Genomic DNA, 20,664 nt, shown 5'->3' with positions numbered 1-20,664 from the left:
GGTTAGGGGCAGAAGAGACCAATTGAAGAAGCTGCTTTGTCAGTCAAGCGCAGTCTGTGGCGCAGAATCCTTCAGTATACAGCTGTAAATGAAGAACTCTAGTCGTACAAGTGGAAATCATGGCACAGTGGAGCTTGGATTTACTATTTTCTCCTTTTATAGGCGTTTTGCTATCAGTGTTCTGAAATATAATGGACAATGGAGTGACAAGTGTCCAATTTGATAGGTTTTGGGCCCGGCGCGGTAGCGCAAGTGGTTAAGGTCCTCGCCTTGCACGCCCGGGATCCCATTTGGACGCCGGTTCTATCCCAGCAGCCCCGCTTCCCATCCAGCTCCCTGCCTGTGGCCCGGGAAGGCAGTTGGGGACAGCCCAAAGCTTTGGGACCCTGCACCCGCGTGGGAGACCCGGAAGAGGCTCCTGGCTTCGGATTGGCATAGCATCAGCCATTGCGCTCACTTGGGGAGTGAATCATCGGATGGAAGATCTTTCTCTCTGTCTCTCCTCTCTGTATATCCGCCTTTCCAATAATAATAATAATAATAAAACAATTTGATAGGTTTTGACAGGCATACATCCCTTAAGCCATTACTGCAATCAAGATTTGGGTCACTTCCAAATCCACCAGTGAATAATAGGTGTGGGAGCTTGAGCAGCGCACTTCCCTTCTCTCTGTAAACCACTATAACCATGCTTTTGTGCTCACCAGGGCCTGAATTCACTCTTGCCAAGGTCAGCAGCTTGGGGGGCCGGTTCTCCGAGCTCACCCTACCTACTGACCCAGCGGCGTCCGATTCAGTTGGTCACACCCACCTTTGATTTCCTCGGGGACACTGTCCTCTTCCACCTTACCAGCTGTTCTCTTTTCTCCTTTGCTGGCTTCACCTCCTGAGGTCTACATGCTGAAATGAATGATTTAAAAAAAAAAAGTCGAAGTGTCTCAGGAATTAATCTTATTCTTATCACCCATGCCTCATAACTTTAGGTATTATCTACAACCAATGAACATTCCCAAATGTTGTTTTTGGCTCCAACTCATACCCTTAGCTTCCAGCTCACAAATCCTATTATTAGCTGAACATCTTTTCTGAGATCTCTAGTAAATATTAAATACCACTAATATATATGTGGAAAAAACATTTACTCTTCAACTCTGTGCCTCTTACAGGCTTCCTCGTGTCAAAAAAACAAACCAAAAAAACCACATTTCATCCAGTTTCTTTGGGCAAAACTGGAGTCATTCTTTCTCCATTCCCAATTGCCTAACCAACTCAGCAGCAAGCCATGGCTGCCTCCTTCAGTCAACAAATGACAGTGCACTGTCACATGCAGCTCCAGCATCCCACGCCAGAATGCTGTCGCTCTGTTTCCCATCTGGCTTCCCTTGGGAAGGCAGTCCAAGTCATGGGGCCCCTGCATCCCCACAGGAGACCAGGATAGCATCTGTGATGTCTGTTTTTACTCTGATCCCAGAGCTGGCTTTTGTGGCCATTTGGACAGTGAACTACCATGTAGAAGTTCTCTTTCCAACTTTCCATTATTCTCCCTTCCAAATAAATATATGTATTTTTTTAAATAGGAATGCTGGTACGAGCCTTGTGGTATAGAGGGAAAAGCTGCTGCTTTCAGGTTACTTTATTTCCAATCCAGCTTGCTGCTGCTGTGCCTGAGTAAGCAGTGGAGGGTGGTACAAGCCCTGGCCTGCCTGCACCCTCATGGAGATCTGGAAGGCGCTCCTGGCTCCTGACTTTGCACTGGGCCAGTTCTGGCTGTTGCAGCCATTTTGGGAGTGGACTAGCAAATAGGTCTCTCTCTGTAATTCTGTTTTTCAAGTAAATAAATCTTAAAAAAAAAAAGTCACCGATGGCACGATTAAACACACGCATATACTGGGTGCACAGCATGTGCCACTCTTCTAGCCTCTCGGGATGCTGAATAAGAGATCTGTTTATAGTCTAGCAGAAGACATAATGCAAATATAGACCAAGTTAAAGTTCATCAAGAGAGCAGGAATAGCTGGGAGCCATGAGTTTCACCCAAGTCTTCCATGTGAGTGCAGGGGCCAAGGACTAGGTCCATCTTTGGCTGCTTCCCCAGGCACATTAGCTTAAAGTGTAGTAGAACCAGTGTCCATATGGGATACTGACATTGCAGGAAGTTTAACCCATGGGGTCAGAGCTTTGGCCCCCATTCCTCATCTCAAGCTTCTGTAGAATGCACACCATGACTGTAGGTGCATTCCTGCTCTTTGCAGGACATTGGCAATTCCCATTGTGTATTACAATCCCAGATCTTAGCATTGAGTAGACGGTAGGGGCTGTTTATGCTACAAAGTTGTGCTCTTCTGAAAGTATTCCATATTTTGTTCAGCACACAGCTTTCTGAACCAAGAGCACTTCTGCAAAGAGCCAGATATTGGTTACAGAACTTAAACCTGTGGCAACAAAAATTGGAGAACTGTTTGTGAACTTGAAATTTCCTCCAATATAGCTTGTGTCCTCTGCCCTTCCTCCCTACTGAGTCTTTGAATGTGGATGAGGAAGCAACAGCTTCACTTTGTATGCTGAATAGGAAATCTGATTATCAACTCGGGATCGAATGCTGATTGGGGTGCTAGGTATACCAGGACCACCTAGTGGTTCCATCTGTCTCATGTGGCTTGGACTGATTATGTCTTGCCTTGTTAGAGAAGCAAGCTTCTACCTTGTTCAAGACTAATTTTGGGCTTCTGTTATAAGTAAATTAAACTTGATAAGTTGGGACATAGTAGGTGCTTACATACTTGCAGAAGTTTAGAAATATGAAGGCACTTCAAAGTTTCAAGTAAATCATTTTTCATAACATGCCTTGCACTCAACTTGCTGAAGACTCCTCATATATCCATGCTCACGACTTCAGCCAAAGCCTGTAAACAGATACCCTGTTTTCTGTCTCTAGTTTTAACATGAACAGCAAACTTTTTATCTAGCTACCAGGCTTTTATCTGTTTATACCAATTAAAGGTAGTTAGGGCTTTCACTCTCTCAAAACCCCTCTTCCTATCTTGTATCAGTCAGAGCTCTCTGTTGCGGATTACATACCCCTTTCTCCATTTCTGTTCAGTGTTCATTTGAAAATGTGAAAAGCAGAGTGGGAAAAAGCCGGCTAAAACTGGGAGTCAGGGACTCCATCCAGATGGCAGCTACTCAAGTGCCTCATAGGCACGTTACTTGGGAGCTGGACTGAAGAGGTGGGAGCAGGACTTGATCCCAGGCACTGTGATACGGGAGTATTATTAAGCAGCTTCAGCTTGCTATGTCCCTCTTTGTAACACTTTTAACAGGTATAAACTGCGATTTAATGAATGTGCAGATTTCATTTCTAGTGCCTGGCCCACAAGCAGCTCCCAAATATTTAAATACCGCTCCACTATTGCTACTCCATAAACATCAAACTAATAAACATAAGTAACATGTTTAAAAATTACTCATGGACACTTGAGTTTTCCTTTTTTTAGCACAAAACTTTGCTTTTGAACATAGCAATAGGCCACTGTATCTCAATGGTTCTTTTTGGCTGGAAGAAACCTAAATTGGATCACTGTTATCACCGCTGTGTATGAACTGAATACAGAATGAATTCATCAACTGCATCAAGAACACCAGCTGTGTCTCCAGAGACGACTGGGACACAGGGATTAAGAAAAATGTCTGTTTCCACCGCATTTATTACTAATATATATATTAAAAAAAAAGTTAAAAAGAAAAAAAAAACTCATTCTCAGTTCTCCAAGGGCCCTCATCCTTCCCTCTTGCCCGCACAGCTCCTGACCCATTCCTACAGGGCCAGTTCAACACTGAGCCTGTTCACTGCCGTTTTCACAGAAAACAACCAGCGCCAGGGATGCAGAGAGGGTTGGAAGAGGGTGACAGTACTGTCCAGGTTCCACCCCAAGGTAGGCTAGGTGGAGATTCACAGAATTCATGTGAGGGCTGGTGGCCTTGCAGTGCCAGTGATACCAAAGTGGGCTGGAGAGGGCCCGCCCAGCACGGGCTGCACAAGACGGCTCCCAGGCCTGCATCAGACCCAGCCTAACCCAGACCAGGAGATAATTCTCCCATGTTGGGAGGTGGGGCAAGTTAAGAGGGCACCATGGGCTCCACTCATTTTGGCAGAAAAAAAAATGTACTGAAGTGTTGAGGAGTCACAAAAATGCCACGGACACTGAGAGGCTACGAAGGGGGATGCACAGCTCCACAAAGCACAGTGATCACAGACCAGAGCGGCGGGGATCATGCTACTGACAGAGAAACTACGGAATCCAGAAGCAGGGAGAATGGCCTTTCAACAAAGTCTCTGACCCAGGCACCCGAGCCTGATCCCAGGTCACATGACCTGGTGAGTTTCACGAGCAGCTGACAACATTGAGGGGGTGTCACATTAAAAATAATAATAAAAATAAGGACTTAAAACGAGCAGTTAGAGGGGGTAGGAAACCACTCTCGGGCTCTCAGGGATTGAGGGTGATACTGGGGTACAGGTGGACAGATGTACAAGAAACAGCACCAAAGAGGTTTCCTGTTCAGCAGTCACTTCGCGAGGGGCAAGAAGATCCAGGAGGCAGTTGAAGGGAGCAGAGATGGGGTCCCGAAGGCCAGTCTCTGGAGGCTGGAGCAGAAGAAAGCGCGCACATCACACACTGGTGATGACACACACTCTGGACCCAAATGGAAAAGGTAGTGGACGGGATGGGTGGAAGAGCTCCATGATAGCAGCCATGGGGCCACAGGGCAACACATGGCCACAAGGTCACAGAGGGCTCCTTCCAACCCGGACGGGAAGGCACAGTCTCACAGAGGAGGTCCATTGACGCCTGGGTGGTAGAAGGCACAAAGGTCTTCGTATCGACAGTGGCCCTTTTTGGAAAAGTGCCGGCAGACGGGGCGGTCAGATTTGTCTGTGAACAAGGGGAAGTTGGGCAGTTTAAAATCTGAGTAAAGGAAAACACAGGGAACGGCATGCAGAGGAGACAGAGAAGGTCGGGTGCCCTACTCCCCATTGTGTCTGGCTGAGAACAATGGCTCCTCTCTTGGGAGAAAAAGGCTGTTCCAAAGGAGGAGTCACAGGCATTCTGGGAATGAGGCTGCTCCGGGTATAATGGCATTCAACGTGCAGGGAGATAGCAAAGGGGACCTCACCTTCTAGAACCTGGGGGCCATCCTTAGGTGGGCAGGTGTTCTTGATAAGAGACCAGCTTTTGAGCCTTCGAGGGTTTCTCTGTTCTTTGTGAAAGCTCTCCCTGGAGGGACCCCCAAGGCCTGGCCCAGGAAAGGGAGGTTCAGCGTTGACCCCCCACCAACCACGACCATATGGACCACACCTGGGGCCAAGGCCTCCCCGCATGGGGCCTCTCCCCCGGGGAGGAGGTGGGAGACTCAGCAGCGGTGGAATCATGGGTCCCCTTGATCCTGGAGGACCTCTGTGGAGAGCTGGAGTGAGAGACACAGAAAGGGCATCAGTGGGCAGGTTCACTGTGCTGCAGAAGCCTGCACCCCTCCCCCCCCGCCCCTTTTATTCAAGTCCAGCATAAAGACAGAGAGATGCACAGACTCACAAGTGTAAAACTCAATTTCCTCCAAGTAAACAGGGCTGTATTTCCACCACCCAGATGAAGAGATAGAGCCTTAGCAGCACCTCAAAAGGCCCCCACATCCCCCCCCTCCCAGCGGGAACCACTGTCCTGACTTCTAACACCACAGGTTAGTTTTTGCCTGTTTGGAACTTTGGAATCATACAGTCTGCATTCTTTTGTGTCTGGCTTCTTTCGCCAACATCGTATTTGTGAGATTCATCCAGGTTGCCAGTAGCAGTTGGTTCATTTTCATTGCAGTGTAGTATCCCATTGCATACATACACAACAACTGATTTATCCATTCTACTGATGATGGACATGTGGGTGGTTTCCAGTTTGGGGCTATAACGAAAAACGCTGCTATGAACATTTTTATACATGTCTTTGTTACACATACGTATGCATGCATTTCTGTTGAGTATATGTAGGCACTGAGTACATGTGTGCTCAAATGATGCCAAACTTTGTTTCAAAGCAGTTATACCAATTTACACTTCCACCAGTAGTTACCACACAGTCTCAACACTTGCTAGGATCCTTCCTCTTCATTTTACCATTCTGATCAATGTGAAAAGTGGTGGGATTTGTTTTATTGTGGTGAAAAAATAAATCTAAAAAATTGACCATCTTAACTATTTTTAGTGTACAGTTTAATATGGCTAAGTATATTCATGCTAAGCAATGGACCTCCAGAATTTCCTCTTGCAAAACTAAAGCCCTATGCCCATTAAACAATTCCCTTTCTTCCACTCCCCTCCCCTGGTAACCACCAACCTACTGTCTATGAACTGGACTTGAGATACTTCATGTAACTAACTCCTACAGTACTTCTTTTTTGTGATAGGTTTATACTGCCTAACATGCCCTTGGAGCTCATTCATGTTGTAGTTATGGAATGCTATTTTCTTCCTCTTAAAGGCTAAATAGTATTCCATTGTGTGTGTGTATATGTATACGTATACACGTTTTATTTATCCATTCAACTACCAATGGACATTTGGATGGTCTTGGTTATTGTGAATATTCTAGAAACACGGTTGGGCAAATAGCTCCTCAGGACCCTGCCTTCAATTATTTTAGATATATGTCCCTAAATGGAAATGGGATCACTTGATAGTTCTATTTTTTTTTTAAAGAGTTTCCACAAACAGTTATACCATTTTACAATCTCATCAATAATGCATAAGAGTTCCAACTTCAAGGAGGTATGTTTTCATCTTGTATTTCATGGCTAATGATCTTGAGTTCACATGGTTTTGGTCCATTTAAGCTCCATTTTTAAAATGTATCTGTTCTGTCTTCTGCCAACTTTTCTAATGGACTATCTGGAAGAATTCTTCATATATTCCAGATATGAGCTCTGTATTGGTTGTTTGTTGAAAATATCATCTGCTACTCTTTGGCTTCCTGTTAATATCTTAATGGGATCTTCTGGTTAAAAGAAGTTTTTTGCCATCTAACCTAGTTAAATATACTATACTTTTCCTTATAATCTGTGTATGTGCATTTCTTACCTAAGAACCCTTAGCTACTCTGAGACTACAAAGACACCACTTTCCAGAATTTTTCTTTTACCTTTTACACTTAGATCTACAGACCAACTGGACTTGATATTTTTATCTGGTGAGAGAAGCCAGTTAAATTCAATTTTTTTCCGCACACAAATATTCAATTGATCTAACATCCTTTATTGAAAAGGCAACCTTCAGTTCTATCTTCATCATAAATGAAGAGCTCACATACATGCAATCTTCAAAATAAACATGTTTTTCAGTCAGCTTTTTGAAATCTTCATTATATGTGAGTCTGTGACGCACCTCTGTAGTCTGTTCTAGTTAATCAAAGCCATGGTTATAAGTACCACAGCTTTATAGGAAGTCTGACAGAACAAGCCCTCTCGCTTAGAGACTCTCTCTCACCCTCATCCTTTGCATCTTCACCTAAGACCACAGAATGTTTATTTCCTGACTGGGAATTTACTGACTCTATCCATGAATTTGGGGAGAATTGACAAGCTCACAGTATTGAGTTTCCCAGTCTGATTAATACAACTTTTCTCCATATTTGCAGAATCCTGGATTTTCAAATGTTAAATTATGGCTGTGGGTTGCACTCCTCTTGCTCCCTTACAGGAGGACCCAGGTGCCCTCCTCCTCACCTGACTTGGGGTCACCAGGTTTTCCGTTGGCCATGGGGGGCGGGCCCAGAAGGCTGGGTGGTCCTAGGATCAGACATGTAAACACAGTCGTCAGAATGGGCTGAAGGACTCATGATCCTGTCTTTGGACATTTTCCTGTGACAGCTAATCCTTTAATCCACTCGGTGAAGTCAGAGATAAACCTATCATCAGAGATCTCATCCCATCCATCTACCCTTTCCTCTGCAAATCTCTTCTCAGGCTTTGCAAAAAAAGAAAACAAAGTGGGGATTCGGTCAACCCAGGAACCCAAGAACGATAGGGACTTTTCTCTATTCCTCACAGTGCTGTTATGCACAGCATACCAGGTAATTAAGTCCAGAGAAAACGCATACCGCCACCTCACTGCTGGTCTCTCTTTGTAGGCATTCTCCCCCTTCCCCACGCCAGGGAATATTCTGAGAAGGCTGCAGGCTCCTCTGTCTTCCAAGGCAAAGGTTGATTAAGTTGTTGTCCCAGTCATCACAACCTGCCCCCTGTCGGGCCCCTGGCCCTTGTCGTTCTGTGGCTGCGCATTCCCGCCCTTGAGTCTTTCCTCCCCCGCCTTTTCCAGAAAGGTTTTGGGGCCGGATTAGGGCATGAGGGCTCACTACCTCCCTATGCCTGCAGGCCAGCCCCTCCCCCGCACCTGCTGCGTCCCTAAGCCCTGAGCCTGGACGGGACTGCGCTGCTCTGGCCGGCCCCTTACCCAGGCGACCCCTGTCTTCCTCCTCTCCAGTCTCTTCCCGCTCCGACAGTGGAGGCTGCAGCGGCGGCGGCGGCGGCTGCTGCTGGTTCTGCTTCTTTCGTTTCGGCATCGTGGCTGCGGCAATGGCTGCAGCAGGATTTGGAGGGCAGTGAGGAAGGGGCACGCGGGAATCCGTTTCCGTTTCCGGGGGGCCGCTGGGGGGCAGCGAGGCTGGGGCTCCTGCCATTCCACTTCCGGAGAACTGCGGGGGGCTGTGACTGTGGCTGCATCCTCGCGCGAAAGGCCTCCGTCCGCGTCTGGGCTAGGTCTGCCAGCAACGTTGAGCCTTGCTGGGCTGTGTTTCCTACAAGTGTTCTCTCTGCCACTGAAAAGCATGCGACCGCGCCTCCACGGGGTGGCATGGAGCCCACCGGCTTTGGGGCTGTCGCATCCTAACGTCGCCACATCCGGTCCCCCCGTTACCATGGCAACAGCAGCAGGCACAACTTGGTGCCCTCTGACCTCTCTCCAAAAGTCCTTGTCCCACCTGGGCTTTCCTGCACGCCCGCGCTTGCACTTAGGGATGTGTACATTGGGTTCTAACTCCTCCAGATCCAAATCGGGATCCCAAGACGCTCGCGCGCGGGGAGTCTGCAGCCCGCCCACCCAGCTCCTCACGACCCTGTGACCGTGCCCCGCTCCCCGTCGCAGTGCAGCCCCGGGCTTCACCCCAGGGGTGCCGGGTCTCGGCGGGGCCGCCCGGGTCCAGCCGCGGCGGGGCCGGGTCCTTTTCCCCCTCGAGCGGCCGGGCCCGCCCCGCGCCCCCGCCCCTCCAGGTGAGTGGTAGCTTCTCCCCGGAGAGCGAGGTGGTGCTGACACCGCGTCCCCCCCTCGGGCGGGCGCCCGTTGGTAGCGCCCGTGACGAAGCGGGCCCGGTCTTCCCACGCGCGCCTCCGCCTCGGCCGGCGCTGCGTCCCGTGGAGCGGCGGGCTCGCGTGTGCCGGCGGCCCCACCCCGTCCCCGCCGCCGCCCCGGCCCCGGGAGGGAAGCTCGGCCTCCCGCGTCCGCCCCCCCCGCAGCCGCCGCGGGTCGGCCGGCCCGCCGTGACGTCAGCGGCCGGCCCCGCCTCTCGCAGGGTCTTATTCGGCGGGGGCGGCCCGGGGAGTCAGTTGAGGCAGCAGGAGCTCCGAGGAAGGACGTGCTGGGTGACGGGTCCCGGGCCATGCCGAGGAAGAAACCGTTTAGCGTGAAGCAGAAGAAGAAGCAGTTACAGGACAAGCGCGAACGGAAGCGAGGTCAGTGCGGGAGGAGGGGGCGGGGTTCGGGCTCCCGAGCACATCTGGAGGAGGGGTGTGACCGCTGCATCGGGCGGAGAGGGGACGGCCGGCGAGGGGACCCCAGGTCGGGCAGGCGTGGGGGAGGCTGGAGGGCTGGGGAGCGGGAGAGGGGAGGCCCTGCTGCTGCAGGAGCGCCTCCGTCCCACCCCCCACCCACCACGCGCCTCCGGAGGGGTCCTGGCAGGAAGGAGACATGGAAGAAGTTGGGGTGGGCGAGGGGAGCCGGGCCGCTCCTGGGGAATGTGTGTGTGTATGAGGTGTTGGGGGTGGAGGGAGGTGGGTCCCCTGGCCCCAGAGGGCCGGCCAGCCCTGGCGTCACCAATCCCTCCCCGCAGGGCTTCAAGATGGGCTGCGCTCCAGTTCCAACAGCCGCAGCGGGAGCCGGGAGCGGCGGGAAGAGCAGACCGACACCTCGGACGGGGAATCTGTGACCCATCATATCCGCAGGCTCAATCAGCAGCCCTCTCAGGGCCTGGGTCCGCGAGGCTACGACCCGAATCGGTGAGAGCAGGAGGGGACTCCGGACCAGGCTTACCCACTGGCCTGCAAGTCCAGGGAGAAGCCTGCTGCTGGGGGGGGGGGCGGGGCGGGGTGAGGTGTGCAAGTGGAGGCTGCTGGCCATCCCTCCCCCCTCAGGCCGCTGGCTTGGCTCCCCCATCCCCCACTCCACCTCCGAGCTCCCGCAATCCTCTCTGACAGAGGGGCTGCGGAAAGTTTGGTTTGTTTGAAGGGGAGATTGGATATAGGGAAATAGGGATATAGAGATTGGATATTGGGAAAGGGGAGCCAGGGTGGCTGGGAGAGATCAGAGCATCCCTGGAGAGGAAGCCCTGCCAAGTTGTCTAGCCTCGAGGGGAGGAGTCAGGTCTGGATTGGGCCTGACACTGGGATCCTATCTCCTTAGGTACCGGCTGCATTTTGAACGGGACAGCAGAGAAGAGGTGGAGAAGAGGAAGAGGGCGGCCCGGGAGCAAGTGCTACAGCCTGTCAGCCCCGAGCTGCTGGAGCTGGACATCCGGGAGGTCTACCAGCCCGGCTCAGGTGAGTGAGTGCAGGACCCCTGGCGGGGGGACGGAGCCGGGGCAGTCCACTGGGCCTCAGAAGTTTTTCCACTTACTCAGTTCTCTGCCTTCGTGATTTCCCAGTCCTAGACTTTCCCCGGCGGCCTCCCTGGAACTATGAGATGTCCAAGGAACAGCTAATGAACCAGGAGGAGCGGAGCTTCCAGGAGTACCTCGGGAAGATCCATGGGGCGTACACCTCTGAGAAACTCAGCTACTTCGAGCATAATCTGGAGGTGACCATGGGGCAGGGGATGGGCCTGGACCACAGGATGCCTCGGAGGGTTGCATTGGCCCCAGGTCACAGGCTCGCTCACACCAATCTTGTCTTTGCAGACGTGGAGGCAGCTGTGGCGAGTGCTAGAGATGTCCGACATAGTCCTGCTTGTCACCGACATCCGGCATCCAGTGAGCGCAGGGGGATGGGGAGGGAGGGGTGCTCCTAGAGGTAGGGGTTGCTGACAGCGGGGTTACCTTCTTTCCTTCCAGCCTTCCCTACCCCACGCCGACCTCTCCAGGCAGGAGCTCTGGTTCTGTATTCCTATCCTGTCGTAGTCTCCCGCTCCTCCCCTGGACAGCTGACACTCCTGTAGCTGGTTTGATGGCGAGCTGCTGTGTGTACCGACTCCCAGCCCACCAGAGCTAGCCCTGCAGAGAATCCCAGCGTGGCGCTCTGGGCGGGCGTGGGCAGCTGAGCGCGTCTTCCCACCCAGCCCCAAGATGCCTTTTCTTCTGTATCAGTGTCTCTAGTCCAGCCACATGGGTCACTGTAGAACCCACGTGGAACACTAGTGGTGGCAGAGGCTGTAGATCTATAGAGCTGTGCTTTTGGGCTGCCCTGTGTGGATTCTGGCTCTGGTGAAGTCTGTGGGGACTTTTAAGTTGGGGGAGAGGGTCCCTTATGACACGCACATATAACATGGATGAAAACACATTTACACAGCCTGTTCACAAAAACACGTTTAGCATGTAGACACACGTGTGCATACACATGCGTTTATGCTCACAGCTGTACACAAAACCCCCAGCCCCATTCCGGATGCCTGCCTTTACCTCGGGGTGCTGGCCATTGTTATTTCTCTATCTGGTGTTTGAGTCATTTGCATCTGCCCTCAGTACCTAGACCCTTGCTGTGTTGTGTTCGCTTTGGCCAGTTTTACTGTTTTGGCCCTGGAATCTGGTCCAGCCAGGGCTTTGTCTCCAGGCTGTGCCGGTTTGGTGAGTGGGGAGCTAGAGGCTGAGCATGCTGAGCTGACGCCCTCCCGTTCCTGTTGTAGGTGGTGAACTTCCCGCCAGCACTCTATGAGTACGTGACAGGAGAGCTTGGGCTCGCCCTGGTGCTGGTCCTGAACAAGGTGGATCTGGCGCCACCAGCCCTCGTGGTGGCCTGGAAGCATTACTTCCATCAACACTACCCCCAGCTCCACATTGTCCTTTTCACCTCTTTCCCGCGGGATCCCTGCAACCTACAGGACTCTGATAGTGGTGAGTAGGCAGCAAGGAGAACCATGTGGGAGAGGTGGGGTGGCTGGGACTGGGGAAGGCAGAACAGTGGGCCTTGTCAGCAGGGGTACTCGGGCCTGAGGTTGGTGCGAGAGGCGAGGTGCTTGGCCGAGTACACTAACCTTTTGGTGTCCTGTGGTCTCAGTGTTAAAGAAGAACCGGAGGCGGGGGAGAGGATGGACGCGGGCTCTGGGCCCGGAGCAGCTGCTGAGAGCCTGTGAAGCTATCACTGCCGGGAAAGGTGAGTGGAGGCATCTGGCAGGTGAACTGGGGAGGCCACTTTGCTGGTTGGGGTGGAGTCAGGAACTGGTGGGCTGGGTAGGGGGAACAGAAGCTGCGGAGAGAGAGAAGCCCTTTTGGCTTCCTGGTAGTTTTCCAGGAACTGAGTTCTATGATCCTAGTAAGGAGTCAGATGATGGCTGGATTCATTTCCTGGCTAGCAGTTGTGCAGGTTGGCACTGTTGGATCCCAGAGGGTGCCAAGCACATGAGTCCTGTGATGCACTGTGCCATCATACCTAGTGGCCGTGGGGAGAACTCCTTTCATCTTATCCTTCTCTGAGCAGTGGACCTGAGCAGCTGGCGGGAGAAGATCGCCCGGGATATGGCTGGGGCCACCTGGGGCAATGGCTCCGGGGAAGAGGAAGAAGAGGATGATGGGCCAGCTGTCTTGGTGGAGCAGCAGACTGATTCTGCGATGGAGCCCACAGGCCCTACCCGGGAGCACTACAAGGACGGAGTGGTGACCATCGGCTGTGTGGGTAAGGAAGCGACTGCCTGGGCATGGTGGCGTCCCAGGGGAGTGGGATTTCAGTATTTGGAAAGGAGGGAAGGTTCTTCTCTGGGAGGCTGTGTGCCCAGGGTCACAGGCCAGGCAGAGAAAGCTGTGCTGTGTGTGTGTGTGGGGAACCAAGCAGCCTCTTAGGGAGGAGGTCTAAACTGGGTTATTTACTCTCAAGTCTGCCTTTGTCGGATGTTTAAAATGGAGAAGTGTGTGTCCAGTTGTGGGTAATGAAGGACTAGGATTGAGGGACATGATACTTGATGCTAGTGGTAACAGTGATTATTGTTAAGATATAGCATTTATCCGGGGCTTCCCCTGTCCCAGGCATGGTTCCCAGTGAGTCGGGAATACTCCTTGTTTCTCCCTTCACCATGGTAATTAGTGCTGGAGGCCGGTGAGCATTGCATCGTGGTGGTAGTCTCCTGGCCTTTGACCTTTTAAGACAGTGATCAGGACAACCTCTCTAACTCTGAGCCAGAGCCCTGTGCGTGTATGATAGAGGGGAAGTGAGATCCTGGCAAAGTTGTGCAGACAGAGTACTAGGGAAAGGACACGACTCAGACAGAGCCTTGTGGGTATGTGGCATAGTCGGGCTCCTTTGAAGTGCCTCTGATTTGGGTTTCAGTGTCCTCTTCGTCCCAGGCAGAGCCTGCTGACTGTTGGGTGATAGCTCCTCCTTCCAGCACTTACCCTTTTTCTCTTCCTGGACCCTCACTCCCAGGGGCCCTCAGTGGCCACTGCCATGTGAGAGGCGAGTGTTGGCCATGGCTCCAGAGGCCCTGCGTTTGGCCTCAGTTCTTACTGAGGGAGCCACCGAACAAGGGTTTCCTGAGGACCTGCTGTCAGGTGGGAAGGAGTTTCATGATTCTGGAGCCAGACAGTGTCCAGGAGTTTAGGTGAGGATGGGAGCAGGGATGAGTTGCCAGTCTCTAGTGGTTGTGATGGGCGTTTTGGCTTTTTCTTCCAAGTCTCCTTCGATGGCACTAATAGGTTTTGTGGAGGACGATGCCAGGACTTGAGAGCCTTTTTCTAGAACTTTTCTCCCTGTCGACTAAGTGAGGAATAAATGGTGGGCATGGGCCAGAAAGGGACCAGAGAGCAGCCAGTAGGCATTGCACTGGTTCAGGAGAGAAGTATGAGTTGCCTTGGGTTGGGTGGTAGAGTTGGAGGTGGTAAGGTGGGATCAAGAACAGGATGTATTTTATTTTTTTAAGAACTGCAGGTGTGTAAATACCCAGAAAGAGGGAGAAAGAAACATGCACAGTTCTGTGTGCTTGTTCATTCCCAAATGCCTGTGACAACTGGGTGGGTGGAAACTGGGATCAGGAAGCTCCAGTCAGATCTCCCCCGTGGGTGGCAGGAGCCCAGTGACTGGAACCCTCACCTCCGGCTCCCAGGGTCTGCATTAGCAGGAGCCAGCTGGGTATTGGACCCAGGCACTCATACAGGACTCAGCTGGCATCTTACCTGCTAGGCCGGATGCCCACCTCAAGGTGTGTTTTGAACATGGAGAAAACAAACTTGTTCATGGCTTGAACTTGGCCCAGAAGTGAAAACAAATCCTGGGATTCCTGGGATCCAAAGCCTGGGAGTGGGGAGGAGCCCCAGAGGAGTGTTCAGAAGTGACATGAAAACCGTGTTTGACCAGGAAAGAAGAGATCAGCTGTGTAGGAAAAAAGACATCCGCTGTGTCAGCTGTGCCTGGCAGGATGAGAGAGGACAGATGTGCTCGGTGGGCGTGGCTGGTGTGGGACCAATGTCTGTGGTGCCAGGGAGGAGGCAGGGTCAGGTCAGGCCTGTGGGAGAACTGCAGCACTAGGCACCTTGCTCAACGTGGTACTGGAGGAGCCCACAGCTCCACGTGGCGCAGTTCCACTTGCATAGCCTCGAAAGCTGCAGGTGTGAACTACACTGTTCAGACATACACAGGTCATTAGTGAAGAAGAAACCTGAGGCAGGAGGCCAGGTTAGGCCCAGTAGGTTAAGCAGGTGGTTTGTCATTGAAGAGACTGTACTGCTTATTTAGTATTCTCAGACTCTCTGCTCTCACCTCCAGCACTGTCCATCGCTAAGTTAGGACCCGCTTCACGTGCTCTGCCTTTGCCTTTCACAGGTTTCCCCAATGTGGGCAAATCCTCCCTCATCAATGGGCTGGTGGGGCGCAAGGTCGTCAGTGTCTCCAGGAGCCCCGGCCACACGCGCTACTTCCAGACTTACTTCCTCACCCCGTCCGTGAAGCTGTGTGACTGCCCCGGCCTCATCTTCCCCTCCCTCCTACCTAGGCAGCTGCAGGTAAGAAGGCAGAAGGGCTGGGGGAGAGCTGACAAAGCATTGAGCAGGAAACTGTAAACTGAACGTTGGTTTCTCTGTAGGTTCTGGCAGGCATCTACCCCATCGCCCAGATCCAGGAGCCCTACACCGCCGTGGGCTTTCTGGCCTCCCGCATCCCTGTGCAGGCCTTGCTCCACCTGCGCCACCCAGAGGCCAGTGATCCCTCCACAGAACACCCCTGGAGCGCCTGGGACATCTGTGAAGGTGAGCCCTGTGTGTCTGGCTTTTCACCTCTGTTTTTCTGTTTTTTCTTTCCTCCTTGATTTTCTGTTTTCTTTCTCGCTTTCTCTTTCTTTTCATTTATTTATCTGAAAAGCAGAGACAGAAAGATGGGGAGAGACATAGAGATTGTTCATCCATTGGTTCACTCTTCTAATGGCCACCCTAGTCAGGGGTAGGCCAGACTGAAGCCAAGAGCTAAAAATTCCCAGGTCTCCCATGTGGATGCAGAGGTCCAAGCCCTTGAGCCATCCTCTGCTCCCTCTTGGGGGTCTTCTGTCCACTAGGCCCCAAGACTACCAAGGGGTGACTCAACAGCACTCTTCTGCAGCAGAAACACTGGAGACAAACTGGTGAAGAATGTCCATTTATTTGAGAGAAGTCACAAGCTTATATAGGAAAAGGGGCAGGAAGAAGGGCAGTCCCGACAGTACAACAACATTGTGACTGGCTAACAGATACGTCTATCTCTTCTGGACCCTTCAATGAAATTACAAGGAGGCATAGGAAATTGTATCTCAGGGCAGAGTCCTTATTTGCTGGAAAACAGGATGAATGTAACAGTTGATTTCCTAGAGTTGTTTAAAGTCCTAGCAGAGTAGGGAATAGAGATGGGGGTTCAGCCCATCACTCTTGTTGCATGCCCAGTGAACAGGCCATGTTGGGGTCTGTTAGTCAAGGACACAGTATGCCTTGTGCTTATGGTCTCCCATGTGGGCTAGGCAGGTGGAGATCCAGGGACAGTCTCCCACCGATCCCTTCCCAGATGCATTAGCAGGGAGCTGGAGCAGAAGTGGAGCATTCAGTGCTCATTCTGGCACTCCTGTTATAAGGGATGCTAGTGTTGCAGGCTAAGGCTTAAGCTGCTATGCCGTGGCGCCAGCCCCTGCCTCTCACCTCCTGACTTTTGCTGCCCTCTCTTCCCAGCTGGCCCTCTGGCTCACTGTTTGCCTTCCTGTTGTCTTTCCTTACTCTCCCCAGAGATTCCTCCAAGAGGAGGTCCACACATCACTGGGTTGCCACAGCAGGGCCAGTGAGATCATTAGCCTAGGAAAGGGGTGGACTGTATTGGCACGTGGCTAACAGGCTTTCTCTTTCCTTTCTGCAGCCTGGGCCGAGAAACGTGGCTACAAGACCGCGAAGGCAGCCCGCAATGATGTGTACCGGGCAGCCAACAGCCTCCTGCGGCTGGCGGTGGATGGCCGCCTCAGCCTGTGCTTCTACCCTCCGGGCTACAACGAACACAAAGGTCAGAGCCCAGACACTCTTCCCCAGGCCACTGCTTTGGTGGGGGCAAAAGGGTGTGGGCTTGATGGCCAGACGAAGCAGGGGTCAGACCTGGATTCGGCACCTCCCGGCCAGCTCTGTGTTACCTGATCACTGCGAGTCGCTCTACTTCTCTGTGAGGAGAGGGTGGGTCTCACCCCTGCTAATGCGGTGCTAAAGATTGAAGTGGCTGTATGTGTAGCCCCTCTCCAGCGCCTTGCACGTGGACGGTTGTCCAGCTGTGGGAGTGCCTGGCAGCTATAAAAATGATTGTTGTGCCTAGTGTTTGCTTCTTCCCTATCTCTCTCTGCTTTTAGTTTTCCTGCTCAAAACTCTCCTCCGTTCTCTCTTCTTGTTTTGGTTTCCCCAGGCACCTGGGAGTCTCATCCAGAGACCACGGAGCTGGTGGTTTTACAGGGCAGGGTGGGGCCGGCAGGTGACGAGGAGGAGGAGGAAGAGGAAGAGCTGAGCAGTTCCTGTGAGGAGGAGGGAGAGGAGGACCGGGATGCGGATGAGGAGGGAGAAGGGGATGAGGACACCCCAAGCTCAGCTCCAGGGTCCAGCCTGACCGCCCGCAACCCTTATGCCCTGCTGGGTGAGGACGAATGCTGAGTGCCTGCCCAGGCCCACCTTCCCACCTGATGGCTTTGCTTTCGAACTGACTTAGGGGTACCATCCCTCTGCCGCCCCAGTTGTGAATAAAGAGTGTCTGCTTTGTAGCCCCTTCCCCGGATGCGCTGAGCTGAGAGCCGCCGTGGCAGGCTGATGGCTGCAGGGGGCCTATCTCCTCCCCTCCCTGCTCTTTCACGTGTACTCTTGGTGAAGGAAAGTTCTAGCAGGTAGTTCTGTGAGTCCTCAGGCCCTGAAACCTGCCTCCTCCACCCTGTCTCCTGTTGTGCACCATGGAAGTCCTGTTACCCACGTGGGGAGATGCGACAGCCCTACTGTGTGCCCCTGCTGCCCTGCCCACCGGCCTGGATTTTACCAGGAGCTTCTGGGAGAAGGAGCAGCACAAGGTTCCTCGCCTGATGCTTTCGGGGGCGAATTAGAAGGACATTTTCAAATCTAGTAGTTGTTGAGGGTCTGCCACATGCCTTGATCTGTGCTGAGTGCTGAGCCTAGAGAGATGCATGGGCAGGGCCTGACCTGAATTTGTACTGCGATGGAGATCCCATCCTCTCACACTCTGGTGTCTGGGCCAAGTAATGTTCTCCCAAAACCTGGGGGCTCAAGCAGTATGATTCTAAAATTCCTTTTGATAGGAATTTGCAATTCCGACAAGATGCTTGTGGGAAAAGTTAATTGTGTGAGTAGAGTTTTAATCACTAGCCAACAGCTAGCACACACATGTGTGACTTAAGCAGAAGAACCGTTGGAGTGCAGTGTGAATCTCATCATTGAAAGACTCAGCAGCCACAGGTGTGCCGAAATATGAGAGAGGCAACAGAACCAGCTTGCTGAGGTCCAGGGGCTGAGCTGGGAGGTAACCGCAGGTGGTGAGGGCCTGCACCCCAGCGGCAGAGGTCTATTCCCTCAAGAGTCGGGACATATGCCTCGTCTTGCTGCTCTGCTGTTGGACAGTGAGAGGAGAGTGTCAGAGCAAGGGGAGGGCAGGCCTCGCTTTGTTGGCTGCCTCAGTGTGTGTGGGCTGGATGGAAGCAGCAGGTGCTTGGTCAGTTTGAGGAGGTCTGGAGGACCAGAGCTCTTCTCTTGGATTGCCATGTCCAATTTGGGCTCTGAGTCACTGGATAGCTTCTCTGATGCCACCAGGGACCCTGTGAACCAAGGAGCAGAGAAACGGAGAGGTTTGGGCTGCAGGTTCCCTCCAAGCTGGCCCCTTTCTTGGCTCTTAGTGAGGTATACCTGCTTGAATGTGTGTGCCAGGGCAGGGTGAAAATGCTGCCAGCTGTGTTACAGTTTGCCCCAAATGTCTGGGCAAAGAGAGGAACCTCCCACCAAAGAAAATTTTGTCTCAACAGGGGCTCTTTGGCCCCTTGGGTGGGTGAGTCTCCCCCTGTGATGGATTGAACGGGGCCGCAGGCCAGCCTGTCTGTAGGATTCCTGGGGTCAGAGACATGCCAGGGACTTCTTGTCTGAAGGGGGTAGGTTGAGGAACATTGGGTTCATTTCCTTAAAAGGCATAGAAGGGGGAAAAATTTAGACTTTTGTAGGTCCCCTTCTCCCCCTGTGTTGCCACACTCCACCTGTTCTATCCTTTGCTGTTTTGCAAGCTTCCTTAGAGGGGTTGGGGAGAGTCTGAGGGTAGGGATGAGGAGTTTCGAACAGAGGTGGATGGGCACTAGGGGTGAGGGTGGGAGTATTGCCCTAAAGGCCTAGCAGCAGGCAGATGCATCCGCACCCAGGGCCTGGAATGTACAGCACCCTGCCCAGGCCCCCATCAGTGACTTGCTTGTTAGGGTCAGATGGACCAGAGAGGACAGGCAGTTCCTCCAGATCAGTGTTTGAGGCTGAAGTCGAAGAGGAAACTGGGCATGCATCCTCCCTTCCAGGCTGACATACCCAGGACCCCCTCGTGCACGCTGCTCTTGCCTGCCAGCGTCATGTCCACTGTGTGGATACTTGACCGTGGAGGTCTGGCTGGCCCCACAGCGGGCCGAGTCTGTCCTCACCCCAGGCTAAGGCTTCAGTTAGACCCCAGCTTGCTTCCAAGTTTGTCTCTCAGACCAGGCTCCAGTCCTGGCTTTGGAATATAGTGGCTCTGTGTGCACAGTGATCTGGGCCTCTGGTCCTTTATTTCTTGTGATCATTGGCACATGAGCAACAACCGATTGAAAAGCAGAACGTGCCAGACTTGCTGAGTTCTGAGATAAAATGAGTTAGAGCACGGACCTGACCCTCTAGGAGTGGAATGGGTAGACACTAATAGTACAGGGCACAATGTAAAGTGTGAAAGAATTACTTTACTGGCAACCCTTGAACTGTGCTGGAGAAACTGGATAGTGTTGTAATCACCTAAGGATTCATTCACTGCTGGCAGCAGTAGGATAAATGGATCTTGGTGGAGCTCACAGTGATTGGAGAATGGCAGCAGTTAAGGGACAGTTACAGGAACCTGTGCTAAGTGCTGGAAGTTCAGGGTCCCGTGGGGCAGTGGTGGCTCCATGGAGGCGGTGTCTGGGAAGCTGATCCGGAACGGATGGGGAGCAGGGCCAGGAGTTACGGCAAGACTAAAGAAAAAGTTCCTGGTGGAGGACTGCTGTGGGAGCACCCAGGTGGGGTGGTGAGTTAGGGGGAGCCCTGAAGCCCAGGCAGGGAGGAGTGTTCCAGGTGGAGGGGTGCAGATGTGGAGAACGGGGGGGGGGGTACTGTGGCCTGGGGAGGGGTGTAGCAGGAGACATGGGGCTTGGTGCAGCCCTTATTGGGCCTTGGCAGCCTTGGAAGAGGTCAGCTTTGGGGGACGGCTGCTGGCCAGGAAGGAGGATTGTGCCTTAGAAAGACCACTGTGAAGGGAGTGTGCGCATGCGTTAGGATGGAGCTGAGGCTGTCACAGCTGTACTCCGCAAGAGAATGGAAACCAGAGCGGGGGTAGTGGCTGAAAGCGAGAACCAGGGTTTCTGGGGAGTGCTTGGGAGCCACCGTTAATAAGCTTCAGGTTGCTTTGCCGTGTGCTGAGGGGGAAGGGGACATGGGCAAAATGCCTGTGGGGCCTCCTGTGAGAGGATTTGTGCGG

The 20,664-nt window shown here is 52.7% G+C and overlaps 2 protein-coding genes across 5 annotated transcripts; one reads left to right on the top strand and one right to left on the bottom strand.

Moving 5' to 3' along the window:
* Positions 1-3,494: 3,494 nt before the first annotated feature.
* On the bottom strand, positions 3,495-8,746 carry PRR3 (proline rich 3). Of its 4 annotated transcripts, none has more exons than XM_040996617.1 (4): positions 8,495-8,746; positions 7,768-7,830; positions 5,176-5,295; positions 3,495-4,934 (listed from the first exon to the last, which is right to left on the bottom strand). In XM_040996617.1, exons 1-4 carry the CDS (start codon positions 8,718-8,720, stop codon positions 4,828-4,830), a joined length of 516 nt encoding a protein of 171 aa, XP_040852551.1. In that variant the 5' UTR covers positions 8,721-8,746; the 3' UTR covers positions 3,495-4,827. The 4 variants fall into 4 exon arrangements, with proteins under 4 accessions (XP_040852551.1, XP_040852559.1, XP_040852538.1 ...); XM_040996609.1 differs by lacking the exon at positions 3,495-4,934 and adding an exon at positions 5,773-5,951 and having other exon boundaries at positions 5,251-5,466; XM_040996625.1 differs by lacking the exon at positions 5,176-5,295.
* Positions 8,747-9,567: 821 nt separating this feature from the next.
* GNL1 (G protein nucleolar 1 (putative)) lies at positions 9,568-17,758 on the top strand. The gene is made up of 12 exons (XM_040996595.1): positions 9,568-9,768; positions 10,146-10,311; positions 10,715-10,851; positions 10,956-11,107; positions 11,208-11,279; positions 12,149-12,356; positions 12,520-12,615; positions 12,940-13,134; positions 15,271-15,449; positions 15,530-15,692; positions 16,816-16,956; positions 17,344-17,758. Exons 1-12 carry the CDS (start codon positions 9,696-9,698, stop codon positions 17,583-17,585), a joined length of 1,824 nt encoding a protein of 607 aa, XP_040852529.1. The 5' UTR covers positions 9,568-9,695; the 3' UTR covers positions 17,586-17,758.
* Positions 17,759-20,664: the final 2,906 nt, after the last annotated feature.

This window comes from Ochotona curzoniae, unplaced genomic scaffold (genome assembly GCF_017591425.1).
Source record: "Ochotona curzoniae isolate NIBS_2020 unplaced genomic scaffold, NIBS_Ocur_1.0 contig_1221, whole genome shotgun sequence".
NCBI classification, from domain to species: domain Eukaryota; kingdom Metazoa; phylum Chordata; class Mammalia; order Lagomorpha; family Ochotonidae; genus Ochotona; species Ochotona curzoniae.
Note: the sequence above shows the minus strand (reverse complement) of the source record. Positions and strands in the feature narration are given on the sequence as shown.

Excerpts from the sequence above, each read along its gene's own strand:
- GNL1 (XM_040996595.1), top strand. The coding sequence starts at position 9,696 with ATGCCGAGGAAGAAACCGTTTAGCGTGAAGCAGAAGAAGAAGCAGTTA. Across the intron at positions 12,616-12,939 it reads AGCTATCACTGCCGGGAAAG|TGGACCTGAGCAGCTGGCGG; the intron begins GTGAGTGGAGGC and ends TTCTCTGAGCAG. Across the intron at positions 13,135-15,270 it reads GGTGACCATCGGCTGTGTGG|GTTTCCCCAATGTGGGCAAA; the intron begins GTAAGGAAGCGA and ends TGCCTTTCACAG.
- PRR3 (XM_040996604.1), bottom strand. The coding sequence starts at position 8,720 with ATGGCAGGAGCCCCAGCCTCGCTGCCCCCCAGCGGCCCCCCGGAAACG. Across the intron at positions 5,467-8,494 it reads GGAAGACAGGGGTCGCCTGG|CTCTCCACAGAGGTCCTCCA; the intron begins GTAAGGGGCCGG and ends CTCTCACTCCAG. Across the intron at positions 4,935-5,175 it reads TGGCCCCCAGGTTCTAGAAG|ACAAATCTGACCGCCCCGTC; the intron begins GTGAGGTCCCCT and ends CCTTGTTCACAG.